At 43.1% G+C, this 16,609-nt stretch overlaps 1 protein-coding gene across 6 annotated transcripts in view; it reads right to left on the bottom strand.

The window, feature by feature from the left end:
- Positions 1–16,609, bottom strand: part of LOC106569851 (A-kinase anchor protein 9) — a 158,787-nt gene that overhangs the window by 30,767 nt on the left and 111,411 nt on the right. For 5 of the 6 annotated variants that reach the window (XM_045694733.2, XM_045694734.2, XM_045694738.2 and 2 more), the window contains 8 exons: positions 11,481–11,575; positions 11,054–11,171; positions 9,850–9,888; positions 7,201–7,433; positions 6,698–6,817; positions 2,707–2,874; positions 1,634–1,738; positions 1,153–1,305 (listed from right to left, as the gene is read on the bottom strand). In XM_045694733.2, the coding sequence (XP_045550689.2) occupies positions 1,153–1,305; positions 1,634–1,738; positions 2,707–2,874; positions 6,698–6,817; positions 7,201–7,433; positions 9,850–9,888; positions 11,054–11,171; positions 11,481–11,575 (1,031 nt within the window). The remainder of the gene's footprint in view (positions 1–1,152; positions 1,306–1,633; positions 1,739–2,706; positions 2,875–6,697; positions 6,818–7,200; positions 7,434–9,849; positions 9,889–11,053; positions 11,172–11,480; positions 11,576–16,609) is intronic. The other variant, XM_045694736.2, reaches the window with a different exon arrangement.

The following is a 16,609-nucleotide window of genomic DNA, read 5'->3' as shown; positions in this document are numbered from 1 at the left end:
GTGCTTTGGGGGTGTTTTTCTGCTAAGGGGACAGGACAACTTCACCGCATCAAAGGGACGATGGACGGGGCCATGTACCGTCAAATCTTGGGTGAGAACCTCCTTCCCTCAGCCAGGGCATTGAAAATGGGTCGTGGAAGGGTATTCCAGCCTGACAATGACCCAAAACACACGGCCAATGCAACAAAGGAGTGGCTCAAGAAGAAGCACATTAAGGTCCTGGAGTGGCCTAGCCATTCTCCAGACCTTAATCCCATAGAAAATCTGTGGAGGGTGCTGAAGGTTCGAGTTGCCAAACGTTAGCCTCGAAACCTTAATGACTTGGAGAACATCTGCAAAGAGGAGTGGGACAAAATCCCTCCTGAGATGTGTGCAAACCTGGTGGCCAACTACAAAAAACGTCTGACCTCTGTGATTGCCAACAAGGGTTTTGCCACCAAGTACTAAGTCATGTTTTGCAGAGGGGTCAAATACTTATTTCCCTCATTAAAATGCTAATCATTTTATAACATTTTTGACATGCGTTTTTCTGGATTTTTTTGTTGTTATACTGTCTCTCACTGTTGAAATAAACCTACTATTAAAATTATAGACTGATCATTTCTTTGTAAGTGGGCAAACGTACAAAATCAGCAGGGGATCAAATACTTTTTTCCCCCACTGTATGTAAACTTCTGACCCGCTGGGAATGTGATGAAATAAATAAATCACTCTCTACTATTATTCTGACATTTCACATTCTTAAAATAAAGTGGTGATCCTAACTGACCTAAGACAGCAAATTTTTAATAGGATTAAATGTCAGGAATTGTGAAAAACTGAGTTTAAATGTTTTTGTCTAAGGTGTATGTAAACTTCCAACTTCAACTGTACATTTTTTTTTTTTACATTTCAGTCATTTAGCAGACGCTCTTATCCAGAGTGACTTACAGTAGTGAATGCATACATATCTTTTTTTTTCGTACTGGCCCCCCGTGGGAATCGAACCCACAACCCTGGCGTTGCAAACACCATGCTGGCGTTGCAAACACCATGCTCTACCAACTGAGCCACAGGGAAGCTGTGTGGGGGCTAAGGCTACCTACATGCTAGCCTATCTGTATGGGACAAAGGCTACCTACATGCTAGCCTAGCTGTGTGTTGGCCGATTACCTGGAGCAGGCTGTCCTTGGTCTCCAGGTCTTGCTGCTGGGTGCTCAGCTCCTTCCTCTGGATCTCCAGCTGCATGTGGAGCTGCTGCACCTCATCACTCTTGTTCTCCAGCTCCTCCCGGAACTGCTCCAGCTGCTCCTCCAGGTTACTGATCTGGAAGGGCGGAGTGGGAAGGGTGGAGTCAAGCTGGCGTGTTGTGTGTTCTTATCCATCTAACGGAGGACCAGGGCATCGACACATGAACTGGGGACCTGTCTTGTGTCCATTGGCTATTGAAGGAGCGTGATTTGAGGCGAAGTGAAAGATGGCGGGCAAAGGGTTGCAACAAATAGAGGAATGGTTCACTTTGTGTAAATCAACGGGACGTGATAACCAATCAAGGTTTTTGCTGGCTAGCTTTGACACAGTGCTGGATTGGCTACTTAGAAATTCCCTTCCAAACATGTGAAAGAAAGAAACCCCCATAAGACCAATACATTACCTCTTTCTCTTTCCTGTCCAGAGCCTCTCTTTCAGTCTGTAGCTGAGCCTCCAGTGATGAGTCCCCAAGCTCACGAACAGACACATGCTGCCTCTTATCATCCACCTGAAACAGACATGCATGCAAGCAAGCAACGCGTGCACACAATACGTTATTATTTAGCGACCAGTCATGCGCGACGCATGCACAAACATCACACACAAGAATACATACAAGCACAGAAACAAATCTCAGGATATCCACACACACACAGCCATACATCATATACAGTATCTGCGATGTCATGCACTAGATCAGCTAGGCAGTAGCAAGGTATGGGGAATTTTTTTTCACTGCTCTGTCTCAGCCTGCCAACAGTGATATTAGTTGCATTACTTGGTTTCAATACTCATTATGGGCACACACATAATCAGCCATGACGTCGGGTAATGCAGGCACACTCAGTCTCCTTTATAAATGCACACATACACAAACACCCATATATATGCAAATACAGCTTCACGCAGTCACTCACACTCTACCAGAACACACACTCATTCTGACACTAACATGCACACGCCATCTTCTCTCTCTCTCTCACACACACACACATATGTTCTATCTTCGTGGGGACCTAAAATTAATTTCCATTCAAAATCCTATCCCTAATAGTAACCCTAACCACTAAGCTTAAAATAGCCTTTGTCCTCATGGGGAAGGGGGAATTATCCTTGTGGGGACTTTGAGATTTTAGGTCCCCACAAGGAAATAAGAACCCTCCCCACACACACACACACAAAACACACTCCCTCTGGGGAGCAATCTTGGCAGTCGCTAGTCTTAACACAGCATCATCAACAGCAGTGGCGGGAAGGAGTAGGAGGACCGTCTCTTTCTCTCTCTCCCTTTCTAGCTCCCTTTACCTCTCCCCACTCCTCTTTTTCCCACGCTCTCTTTCTCTACTTGTCCCTCTCCTCTCTTTTTCCATATTCCTCTTTGTTGTTCTCTCAGTCTCTATCCCACTTCATCCATCCCCTCTTCCTCTCCACCTCCATCCCCCCTTCCTCTCCACCTCTCTCTCTTTTCGCTCTCACCGTCTCAGTGCTGGCCAGCAGCGCCTGCTCCAGCTCGCGGATGCGACCCTCCAGCTTGTCAATCTCCTCGTTGCGCTCGCCCACCTCGCGCTGCAGCTGCTCGGATGCCAGCAGCAGTTCGCTGCACCAGTCCGCCTTCTCCCTCAGCTGCTGGGTCAGCTGGTCCACCTGCGAGAGGAGAGGGATGAGGAGAAAGGAGAGGGAGGGAAAGAGGGGTTTCAATGAGGATCATAGGATCGTAGCTTGTGTATCACTGTGGCTAGCTAGTTGTAACACAACACAGTAGCTGGGAGGTCAGCTGATCCACCTGCGATTTTGAAGAGGGGGAAAAGAGAGGAGGTAGTAGAACTTGGAATTGCCAAGGACCTTACGATATTATCACGATACTTAGGTGTCGATACAATATGTATTGCGATTCTCATGATTTTACATGCATTGTGATTCGATACTGCGATTTTATTGCAATTTCATGTTCCAAACATATTGCTCACTAAATGTCTGCTGCAGAGAGACAGAGAGCATTAGGAAATTAGTTTTGATCAGTCATGGAAATAAAAGTGCTAGAAACATGTTGGCTCACTATTTAAAAAGAGGAGAACACACTATAAGAGTAAAAACACCAGAGTTTTGGTGCAGGTACAGACGACCAGCACTAGCTAACGCTGCATAGCAAAAAAACTTGTATGTATTTTACTAATCGATACTTCAAAGTATCTATAAAATATTGGCCAAAAATAATACAGCGATATGTAACTATCAATTTTTCCCCCATCACTAGGGGCTAGAGGGAGAGAGGAGGGCTTCGGCGAGGATGGGAAAGAGTCTACCTGTCATTATACAGAATGGATGATATGCTTCAATATGAGAGAAGCTGCATTTCAGTATACGTTAGCTACTAGCAATAGCTGTTAGATTAGCTGAGCCACCTGCCGTGTGCAAGCCGTGTGGAAGAGGGGAGAAGCAGAAGGGAAAGATATTTTATTTTTTTAAACAAGGATGGTTATGCAATGGTGCGGCTGAACAACAGAGGCAGTTTGAATGTAAACAGGAGCAATACTATGAGGTCAGATAAGCCACACCTGCTACATGGTAGGGAAAGGGAGATGAATAGGGAAAGAGGGAGATGAATAGGGAAAGAGGCAGAAAGGGGGGAAGAGGGAGGTTTTGAGTGCAGCTAATGATATTTAATAGAAGGTCCTTTTCAATGACGCTAGCACCACTAATCACTGGGATCCACCTGTCCAGCTATGGTGGACAGAGAAATATTCAATGGGACGAAAAGGAGAAAGAGAGCAGAGGAAGGGAAAGAGGGGGGCTTGAACGTGGTTTGCAATGACAGGCTGCTACCATGCAACTGATGGAATTTTGTTAAAACAGGCTGTTTCAATGCAACTAATAGCAATACCTGGGAGGTCAGCTGATCCACCTGCCATGGGAGAGAAGCAAAGAGGGAGAGTAGGAAAGAGGAAGAAAGAGGGAGAGAGAATGGCCTTTAATGAGCAAAGCAGTGACTAAAAGGAGAAGGTGATGGGAGAAGGAATGGGTCTATGATTATGATAGCAGAGAAAGGCTGCTGTGATATAGCCAATTGCATTTAGCTTAGCAAAAACAGGCCCCTATAGTATCAATAATGGTGTTTAAAAAGATAACTATAATTCAATTCAATAATTCTGAGTTACTTGTAGTGACACATTTCCACAACACATGCCACTACAATACAGTTAAAGACTGAACACAAACAACAGTATGGTAACAAATGTAAAACACAGCTGATGGCAACAGCAAGGAGAGCCATTGCCATAGTATGCCAAAGAGATGTGGAACTTTGATGACGCTAATGACTTTTAGCAGAAACCTGCCACAACAACTCAGTTGACGTACAGTAAACCAGAGAGAAGCAGTATATCACAGCTGTTATGATAACAGATTCAATTATAATGCAAAGACAGACCTCCAAGGTCCAGATGATGATGCTTAGCACTAATATCCTAATGTAATATCTAATTACATTTACTAGAGGTAGGTAGCTACAACATGGTACGAGAGTAAATACAACCTCTCCATGGACACTGTTTTTTTTTTAAGATAAAAAATATATTAAGTGTTTAAGACAAGACCAGTGTTAAAACCTTATGTTCAATAAAATGTTCCAAAAAAAATCCTACAATACTAGTTGTACAAAACGCATTACAATCACACAATACCCACAGCCCCCTTAGTTAATACACAAATCCCCATGGCGATGATTGACAAATCAGCCCTCACCCCAAAAAAACGCAACAAAAATCACATCCAGCATATAAACTCAGCGAAAAAAGTAACGTCCTCACTGTCAACTGCATTTATTTCAGCAAACATAACATGTGTAAATATTTGTATGAACATAAGATTCAACAACAGACATAAACTGAACAAGTTCCACAGACATGTGACTAACAGCAATGTAAAACTATGTCCCTGAACAAAGGGGGTGTCAAAATCAAAAGTAACAGTTGGTATCTGGTGTGGCCACCAGCTGCATTAAGTACTGCAGTACATCTCCTCGTCATGGACTGCACCAGATTTGCAAGTTCTTTCTGTGAGATGTTACCCCACTTTTCCACCAAGGCACCTGCAAGTTCCCGGACATTTCTGGGGGGAATGGCCCTAGCCCTCACCAACAGGTCCCAGACGTGCTCAATGGGATTGAGATCCGGGCTCTTCGCTGGCCATGGCAAAACACTGGCATTCCTGTCTTGCAGGAAATCACTCACAGAACGAGCAGTATGGCTGGTGGCATTGTCATGCTGGAGGGTCATGTCAGGATGAGCCTGCAGGAAGGGTACCACATGAGGGAGGAGGATGTCTTCTCTGTAACGCACAGCGTTGAGATTGCCGGCAATGACAACAAGCTCAGTCCGATGATGCTGTGACACACCGCCCCAGACCATGACGGACCCTCCACCTCCAAATCGATCCCGCTCCAGAGTACAGGCCTCGGTGTAATGCTCATTCCTTCGACGATAAACGCGAATCCGACCATCACCCCTGGTGAGACAAAACCGCGACTAGTCAGTGAAGAGCACTTTTTGCTAGTCCTGTCTGGTCCAGCGACAGTGGGTTTGTGTCCATAGGCGACGTTGTTTGCCAGTGATGTCTGGTGAGGACCTGCCTTACAACAGGCCTACAAGCCCTCAGTCCAGCCTCTCTCAGCCTATTGCAGACAGTCTGAGCACTGATGGAGGGATTGTGCGTTCCTGGTGTAACTCGAGCAGTTGTTGTTGTGCAGGTGTTGTTAGAAGTGGTCTGCCACTGCGAGGAAGATCAGCTGTCCGTCCTGTTGCGCTTAGGCATCTTACAGTACGGACATTGCAATTTATTGCCCTGGTCACATCTGCAGTGCTCATGCCTCCTTGCAGCATGCCAAAGGCACATTCACGCAGATGTGCAGGGACCCTGGGCATCTTTCTTCTGGTGTTTTTCAGAGTCAGTAGAAAGGCCTCTTTAGTGTCCTAAGTTTTCATAACTGTGACCTTATTTGCCTACCGTCTGTAAGCGTCTTAACGACCGTTCCACAGGTGCATGTTCATTAATTGTTTATGGTTCATTGAACAATCATGGGAACCAGTGTTCAAAACCTTTACAATGAAGATCTGTGAAGTTATTTGGATTTTTACGAATTTTCTTTGAAAGACAGGGTCCTGAAAAAGGTTAATGGTTAAGACGAGTCCTGAAAAAGGGACGTTTCTTTTTTTGCTGAATTTATGTCCATTATCCATCAGTTCCAGTTTGACTAGTCTGGGATCATATTTAGGTAACCACAGGCAATTCTACCTCCCGACTATCCTGGCTGATACTGAGCCGTCATGTACAGAGCCACAACAGTCAATTTTTACAAGACGAGCATATACATTACTGCCTTTCCCAATGTGAGGGAACAGAAGGAGGGAGAAACTGCCTGTGGGGTCCAACAGGGCTCAATGCTGGGGCTATTGCGGAACTGAACTGTTACCTCTCTGCTTCTTTGCTCAGAGCCGGGCTGCTGCTTCTGGCTGTTCTTCAGTTGCTGCTCCAGTTTCAAGATCTCCTGCTGGAAGACGTCCCTCTCGTGTTCCCGGTCAACGGCCTGCTCCTGGGGTTCAGAGATGAAGACAAAGCCTTTAAAGGAGAGTAGCTATGGGAAATACCCATAACATTTCAAATTACATTATATATACACACATGGGAAACATATTTCTGTTTCAGTTCCAATCTGACTGAACCCATTGAATCAGAAATGCATGGATGATGAATAAATGATGGATCAAGTGTAGTGCTTTATGCACTGCCTAACCCCCAATAACCAAAGTGCACATTCATATAACATTCATGTAAATCTGTATTCTTTTAAATGATAGACTTCCTATGGTCCTCCCCCATCCACCCCTCCCTCTCTCCCCATTCATCCATCTTTCCCATCTCTATCCATATCCATCCATATAGCCATGCATCCTTTCCCTCCCCTCTATCTCTTACATCCAGGAACCTCCGATTCTTCTCCAGTTGTTTCTCCAGGGCCTGGATCTGCTGCAGCAGGTCGCCGCTCTCAGTCTTGCGGGCATGCTCCAGCTCGATAACCCGGTTGATCTGCTCCTCCAGCTCAGCCTCCAGTGTTTTCACCTGGTGCAGAAGGTCCAGGCTCTCCTTCTCCGCCTGCCGCTGCACCTCTACCTTCTCAGCCATCAGCTTCTCTGTCTCCTCCAGGAGGTCTGGGGTGAAGGGAGGGACGGAAGGCGTCACACATAAGGTGGCTTTGGAGGGGAGGAGTCTTGATGATTTTTGACATACAGGTTTGATTCCAGCAATGAACAGGACAGGATGCTGAGATGGAGTTGTTGTGGACTGTCGGTCAATAATCCGAAAATCAGTTACAGGCCTGTCAGCCATACAATTCGTTTCAAATCTAAGTATATTTAGCTGTTTTTGTCTGAGAATGTCTGTCTAAACTGTGTTCTACGCATTTTAACAGCATTACAGTTGGCTGCTTTCAGCAACATGTCACCAATAATCCTCCATTTCAGAATCATGTAGCTACTGTATATAACAGACAATCTCACACCCAGTATCTTCCCAACATATCCCTTTAGTAATCCACTGCCATCATTTAACCAACATTGAACCAACCAACATTGCTTCCCCCAGGAGATCGAACCCCATTGTATTAGTACAACAGATAAAAAGGTAAGAGAGTGCAAACCACAGACCAACGACGTAGACAGTGCTGTGACGATGCAATATCCATGCCCCATATGCATTTGCAGGCAAGGGGTGGGACAAATTCCTAATTGAGCAATCATCTTACTCCAAAGGTAGCGGACATTGTCACGATGTTAGCATGGACAATGTGAAGTAAGGTTAGGGTTAGCTAAACTCTTCTGAACATTTACATCAAGGGATTTTAATTTAGGAGCAAAGATGATTGCCAATAAGGAAATACTTATGCTTACATTATCAATGTCTCAAAATATAGCTCATCCGATTCCTTCAATCGTGCTCAATCATAAATAAAATGAGAATGTTCACGCTGACCCATAAGACATTAACATGACAAACCATGATATAGAAAAGGGAATCAAAAGAAAAAGCGTAAGCAAGGGTTAGTGATTGAGTGAGTGAGCCCATAGCAAGCAAGCTCCAAGCTTTTTTTGTGAGTTGCTGATTTGGGGGTTAAAAAAAATACGATACCAGTAAAAAGTTTGGACACACGTACTCATTCAAGGGTTTTCTTTATTTTTTAGATTTTCTACATTGTAGAATAATAGTGAAGACATCAAAACTATTAAATAACACATGGAATCATGTAGTAACCAAAAAAATATATATATTTGCCTTGTTAAAAGTTAATATGTGGAATTTCTTTCCTTAATGCGCTTGAGTCAATCAGTTGTGTTGTGACAAGGTAGGGGGATATACAGAAGATAGCCATATTTGGTAAAAGAACAAGTCCATATTATGCAAGAACAGCTCAAATAAGCAAAGAGAAATGACAGTACATCATTACTTTAAGACATGAAGGTCATTCAATACGGAAATTTTCAATAACTTTGTGCAGTCGCAAGAAACCTCAAGCACTATGATGAAACTGTCTCTCATGAGGACTGCCACGGGAAAGGAAGACCCAGAGTTACCTCTGCTGCAGAAATTTCAGCCCAAAAAAATGCTTCACTGAGTTCAAATAACCGACATCTCAACATCAACTGTTCAGAGGAGACTGCGTGAATCAGGCCTTCATGTTGGAATTGCTACAAAGAACCCACTACTAAAGGACACCAATAATAAGAAGAGACTTGCTTGGGCCATGAAACACAAGCAATGGACATTAGACCGGTGGAAATCTGTCCTTTGGTCTGATGAGTCCAAATTAGAGATTTTTGGTTCCAACCGCAGTGTCTTTGTGAGACGCAGAGTAGGTGAACGGATGATCTCCACATGTGTGGTTCCCACCGTGAAGTATGGAGGTGGTGTGAAGGTGCTTTGCTGGTGACCCGGTGATTTATTTAGAATTCAACGCACACTTAACCAGCATGGCTACCACAGCATTCTGCAGCGATACGCCACCCCATCTGGTTTGTGCTTAGTGGGACTATCATTTTTTTTTTTAACAGGACAATCACCCAACACACCTCCAGGCTGTGTAAGGGCTATTTGACCAAGAAGGAGAGTGATGGCGTGCTGCATCAGAAGACCTGGCCTCCACAAATCACCCGACCTCAACCCAATTGAGATGGTTTGGGATGAGTCTGACCGCAGAGTGAAGGAAAACAGCCAACAAGAGCTCAGCATATGTGGGAACTCCTTCAACACTGCTGGAAAAACATTCCTCATGAAGCTGGTTGAGAGAATGCCAAGAGTGTGCAAAGCTGTCATCAAGGGAAAGGGTGGCTATAAAATACATTTAGATTTGTTTGACACTTTTTTGGTTATTACATGATTCCATTTGTGGTATTTAATAGTGTTGATGTCTTCACTATTATTCTACAATGTAGAAAATACTAAAAATAAAGAAAAACACTTGAATGAGTAGGTAAGTCCAAACTTTTGACTGGTACTGTATATATTTGTGAAGTGCCACTCGACTAGAGATGAAAAAGTAACAGACTGGCCATGCTCTGATGTGGGACACACCTGCTTCAGGTGCTGCATCGACTGCAGCTTCAACTAGGCCTATAGGAGGAATAAGAAAGCACAGTATTTCAACATGCACTTGTTTTGTCATAAAAAGGAGGAAGACTGGAGGAGAAAGGATGTGAGAGGTGAAAGCGAGAGGTGAAAACGAGAGGGCGGGGCCTCCCTGCATGTGCTGTGGTGGTATTGGTTAAAGCTGTGTCGGCAGAGGATGGATGAGCCAATGCCGTGAGGTGAGAGCCGGAGTGAGGTGTTCCTAAAATGGCCCCCTGTACATTGAATTCATGTGCTTGTTGTATACTTGCCATTTCATTAGGGATCATTCATTAACCTATGGAATACCTTGAAATAGTACTGGATGGAGGTAATGAATCAGAAAATTATTTAAAATGTTTTGCAGTGTGTGTCTTATTAGACAAGTCAAGGCAGTTCCTCCCTGTTTCAGTCGACTTAATTCCATTTGGTGCCTAATGAACACGACGCAGGTGAGACTTTTCAGATGCAATACTTGTGTTACACGTTCCAGGATTCTGTTTTATCCCAGAGGATTTCCATCAAAAACAGTTATCAATTGTAAACTTCTTTACAACATGAATTCATCATGGTCAACCTTCCTACAGAAATTTAGCAAAGTACAGTAATAACAAATTATATTAATAAAAATTACATGAATTTATAACACAGAATAAAAATTGTTACAACATCATTGAGTGATAACACAATAACAATGAGTGGCTCCTGCTAAGTTGACACACTGTGTGATGATGACAATGAGTCATACAAATAGTCAAATGTAGATCTAATCAAGGAAATAAACCAACCTTCTGTATGCAAAAGAACATGGGCCTGTTTTATCTTCGTCATTGGACCCACAGAAATAATATGACTGTCAAATTGCCATGGTCTGAAGGGCTTTTCTCATAATACCAGTATTTCTATTTCAATGATACTACCCCCCACTTCACTCTGCCCACTCTTTGGAGTAGTGATGTCATATAAGACGTAGTCATAGTTCTCTAGTATCACCAACCGCTTGTTTTTGAGCATCTGTATTGGAATAGGCACTGTGCATATCCAATACACTTTACATGATATGAAAGTAACATTTTCACGATTATTTCACTGTCTAGAATACTTGAATGTTTGTCAAAATGTATATTTTGTTCCATTCAGATCCACAAGGAGTAAGTGGTGGGGCACATACGTAACTCGCGGGGGCCGGCATGCTCCCTCATGGCGTCCCGTTGCCGTGACAGTATCTCACGCTCTTCCTGCATCTGCAGTCTCTCCTGCTCCAGTTCGTGTAGGCGGCTGCTTGTCACCTGCAGGAGCCAATGACAATCAGTTAGAGGCAGGTTGACGATATGGTTAGCCAATTAAAAACCGACAAACAACAAAAAACTGTCCTTGCAGTGTGCGAAGTTGCCCGACATAGCGGTAACATTTTAAACAGATGGGAAACAACTTCCAACACCATTTTCTTTAAATCTGCATGGATAGTTTTGAGACAATATTTACCTAGTGGGCATAACTGCTTGAAATGACATAATTACATCAGCGCATGTCACCCTAAACGGTTATAAAACACAGTGATTATGGTGGTTGTAGACTGTAGAGTGGGTCTGTCTTACCTGCAGCTCCTGCTCCAGGCTTAGCTGTAGCTCCTCCTTCTGACGCACCTGCTCCTCCAGCGCAGCACGTTCACCTGTGTAGCCATCGATCAGACCTGAGGGGGGAAGAAAGAGGAGAGGGGGTGTTAATATATAGATTTAGAGATTGTTGAGTGAAACATTCACACAATCACACACATAGTATCAGTTCAAGTACACATTAAAGCGAAAATACAGACACACACACACACACACACACACACAAGCAAAATCAAGACGAAAAACATAGTACCTTTGGAAAGCATTCAGACCCCTTGACTTTTTTCACATTTTGTTACGTTACAGCCTTATTCTAAAATTGATTAAATAAATAAAAATCCTCAGCAATGTACACACAATATCCCATAATGACAAAAGGAAAAAAGTTCAGAAATGTTTACAAATGTATTAAAAAGAAAAACGGAACTACCTTATTTACATAAGTATTCAGACCCTTTGCTATGAGACTCGAAATAAAGTTCAGGTGCATCCTCTTTCCATTGAGATGTTTCTACAACTTCATTGGAGTCCACCTGTGGTAAATTCAATTGATTGGACATGATTTGGAAAGGCACACACCTGTCTATACAAGGTACCACAGTTGACAGTGCATGTCAGAGCAAAAACCAAGCCATGAGGTCGAAGCAATTGTCCGTAGAGCTCTGAGACAGGCACAGATCTGGGGAAGGGTACCAAAACATTTCTGCAGCATTGAAGGTCCCCAAGAATACAGTGGTCTCCATTATTCTTAAATGGAAGAAGTTTGGAACCACCAAGACTCTTCTTACAGCTGGCCGCCCGGCCAAACTGAGCAATCGTGGGGAGAAGGGCCTTGGTCAGGGAGGTGACCAAGAATCCGATGATCACTCTGAAAGAGCTCTAGAGTTCCTCTGTTGAGATGGGAGAACCTTCCAGAAGGACAACCATCTCTGCAGCACTCCACCAATCAGGCCTTTATGGTAAGTGGCCAGACGGAAGCCACTCCTCAGTAAAAGGCACATGACAGCCTGCCAAAAGGCACCTAAAGACTCTCAGACCATGAGAAACAAGATTCTCTGGTCTGATGAAATCAAGATTGAACTCTTTGGCCTGAATGCCAAGTGTCATGTCTGAAGGAAACCTGGCCCCATCCGTATGGTGAAGCATGGTGGTGGCAGAATCATGGTGTGGGGATGTTTTTTCAGCGGCAGGGACTGGGAGACTTGTCAGGATCAAGGGAAAGATCCTTGATGAAAACCTGCTCCAGAGCTCTTAGGACCTCAGACTGGGGCGAACGTTCACCTTCCAACGGGACAACGACCCTAAGTACACAGCCAAGACAACGCAGGAGTGGCTTCGGGACAAGTCTCTGAATGTCCTTGAGCGGCACAGCCAGAGCCCAGATTTAAACTTGATCGAACATCGCTGGAGAGACCTGAAAATAGCTGTGCAGCAACACTCCCCATCCAACCTGACAGAGCAAATACAGGGGTGCCAAGCTTGTAGCGTCATACCCAAGAAGACTCGAGGCTGTAATCTCTGCCAAAGGTGCTTCAAAGTACTGAGTAAAGGGTTTGAATACTTACGTAAATGTAATAGTTCCATTTTTTTATTTTTAATACATAAAAAAAAAAAAAAAAATGTGCTTTGTCATTATGGGGTATTGTGTGTAGATTGATGAGGAAAATCTATTTAATCAATTTTAAAATAAGGCTGTAACGTAACAAAATGTTAGAAAAGTCGAGGGGTCTGAATACTTTCCGAAGGCACCGTTTGTGCACTACACAAATATGCTACATCCAAAAAGCACTTGCATGTAACACCCACCCACTCCTCCCCAAGGCGCACACGAACACAAAAATATTCAGACAAACAAACAGGCAGAACGTCAGACCAATTTTGCTAGACAGAGTGTACTCTAGAGGGCTATGCTGCCAACAAACACAATGAAATATTCTATTATTACACATCTTGTTACCGGTCACTAGGCAAATGCACTACTGGCATGTAATTCAGCTGATGATAAATCTGTTTGGAAGACATGACTGCATACTAGCAATGTTCCCAAAGATCTGATAGAGATTCCTTACAAAATCATATCTAGTACTACTATGTAGTAGCTATACTAAATAGGTGAGGCGAATAGGATTGTCGGATGTTCTTCCAAGAACATTGTTGTGCTGATGAGTTACATAAGCTTGCAGTGCTCCATCGGATCTCTTTGTTTACTGTAAACACAACAAATAATTTGAAAGGGTGGCTCGACCCTTCTGTCTTCATTTATTCTGTTAGTATTACAAAAGTATACGAACCCACGAAGCAGTAACACATTTTTCACAACTAAGGAATGCATCTCAGTTACATTCCCAATATTTAATCATTTACAGTGGATTAGACCACTCCCAAGAAAGCCTTCTACATAAAAATGACAACTCATATATAGGCCAACCTTTAAGTTTTCAATGCTGTCACTAATGAGGTTTCCATCCAACCTTTTATGCGAGTAAAGTACATCAAATAAAAAAAAAACATCACGACAGGCCTGATGGAAACAGCTAATTTGTCCGTAAACTTCCCAAATGTTGACAAAACAAAATACACAAGTTACATTTTTTGATTTAACCTTTATTTATCCAGGCGAGTCAATTAAGAACAAATTCTTATTTACAGTGACGTACTGGCCAATGTGGGATCTGTGTCTGTAAAATTAATTATGCAAGAAATGACGGTGGAAACGATTTTATGTGCAAATGTTGATATAATAACCATCATATCAAAGTTAACTTGGAGTGTTGCCCTCCCACTGACTTGGGAAAGCATGCAGTTTATTAGGCTACAGGTGAATAAAGTTATGATTAACTTCACAGGGCGGTGAAAGTGCACAGTGATTTATTTTGTATTTTTTGCAATTTTACCCTCTTTTCGCCACAATTTCGTGATATCCAATTACGATCTTGTCTCATCGTTGCAACTCCTCAATGGGCTCGGGCTCAAGAGAGACAAAGGTCGAGTCATGTGCCCTCCAAAGCATGACCCTCCAAGCCGCACTGCTTCTTAACACCTGCTCGCTTAACCCGGAAGCCAGCTGCACCAATGTGTCGGAGGAAACACCGTTCAACTGACGACCCAGGGTCAGCTTGCAGGCGCCCGGCCCACCACAAGGAGTCGCTAGAGCACGATGAGGCCCCCGGCCAAAACCTCCCCTAACCAGGACAACGCTGGGCCAACTGTGCGCCGCCCTACCCAGGCTGTAGTGACGCAACACTCCAATGCAGTGCCTTAGGCCACTGCGCCACTAGGGAGGGCTGCACGGTGATGAGTTTGATGCTCCTTTCTAAATCGAGGGTCTTATTCTAGTGACATGATGATAGATGCTTAACTGCAGTTTGACAAATAAAAATAATCTTGCTCTTTTGTCAATAATCTCATGTAGGCTATACCTGCACTGTATCTAAGACCTGTTGGCTAGAGCGTACATGCCAACACTAGAGTGAGCACATTCGCTATATAAACCCCATTTGTGTGAAAAAACCATCAGTAGAGTTGAAAATGTGATGGAAACACATTTACCCTCTTTTTATTTTAGTTTTTTTATTGGTAAAAGGGAATTTAACCACAAAAGTTATTTTTATGCACACTACGTCATCACGCATAGGGTTTAATCTGTAACAAGTAAATTTGATGGAAACATGCCCGGTGGGAAAAGCTAGAAAAAAAATGTATGCAAAAAAATATATATAATCACACGAAAATCTGGTCACCAATTGGATGGAAATCTAGCTAGTGTCAATTGATAGAAATGTTTGTGTGTTGAATTATCAAGGTTTACGAGCACAGCAACACTATATTAATTGATTACTTGTAACTATGCGCCATGTTAGCTAACAACTAAAATGACAGGGTAGTTTAAACAATAACTCATGTGTTAACTCATTACTCATATGTTGAAACTTGGAATGCTGCTCTCGTGGCAAGGGGCCGTTTACCAAAAACTCAGCACTCTTGGATCTGCATTCCTCTGGTCATAAGAGGTTGATTGTCAGAATCAATCCACCAACCAACAATTCACGGCTTGTTAAGGAAGTTACGAATTATAATAAAGCTGATAAAAATAAAAGGTGATAATTGAGTACTGATGAGACAATTCTGGTCTTAAGTATCATGTCATTTTATTAGGCCACAGCCATGAAGCCTATATGCATCTTGATAATATCAAATGTCTGATATAGCCTAACGCTGGAAGCTTGTGATGGCCTCCTGGCTTCACCCTCCAGGTACTGCAGTCAAAACTGCAGGTACTGCAGTCAAAACATGATCTTATTAAAACCAGAAATGGCAGTTTTTCTCTCGGGGTAGTGATGGGAGGGGGGAATCAATACACTTACAGATAGCAATATTATTTTGGACGATATATATTACTTTGACTCCAAGTATAATTTTTTGTTGTTGTTGCTTGGCAGTGTTAGATGGCGCTAGTCAGCTGTACCGGCGCCAAAACTATATTTTTCATCCTATTGCTTGTTCTCCATCTTCTTTTTATATAGTGAGCCAACATGTTTTCAGCACTTTTATTTCCATGACTGATCAAAACTAAATTTACTCATGCTCAGGAAGGAATCCCTTATGACTGAAACGCATAAGGCTCTAGTCTTATGAGAGAATCTATGTCATCTCTGTCTCATGGAAACAAATTGCATATGATTAGGTGCAAATAGAGTATCATCGATCAGGGTGCAAAACAAACTAACCACTGTGCTGACACTGCCTGCCACACATGCATGCACACACTACAACTTTCTTGCATTAAAGACACTTTAAACTTTTATAATGCACAGCACTGTCTCACCAAATGTGTAATCTCTGCACACACTTGAGGCCCTTTGCTACAAAATGTCCACAATGTCATCCCGATGTCATTATATTTCCTTGAGCAATGCAGTTAAACCCCACAGCAACTAGTCCCTGGGCGCCGATGACATGGATGTCGATCAAGGCAGCCCCCCGCACCTCTGATTCAAAGGGGTTGGGTTAAATGTGTTGGACAAATTTCGGTTGAATGTATTCAGTTGTGCGACTGACTAGGAATCCCCTTTCCACTTCTTATAGGCCTATGTCTCTCTCTAATACTCTAC

The sequence above is a fragment of the Salmo salar genome, chromosome 14, assembly GCF_965601325.2.
Source record: "Salmo salar chromosome 14, fSalSal1, whole genome shotgun sequence".
Lineage (NCBI taxonomy): Eukaryota > Metazoa > Chordata > Actinopteri > Salmoniformes > Salmonidae > Salmo > Salmo salar.
The sequence above is the reverse complement of the archived record's forward strand: the minus strand, read 5'-3'. Positions and strand labels throughout refer to the sequence as shown.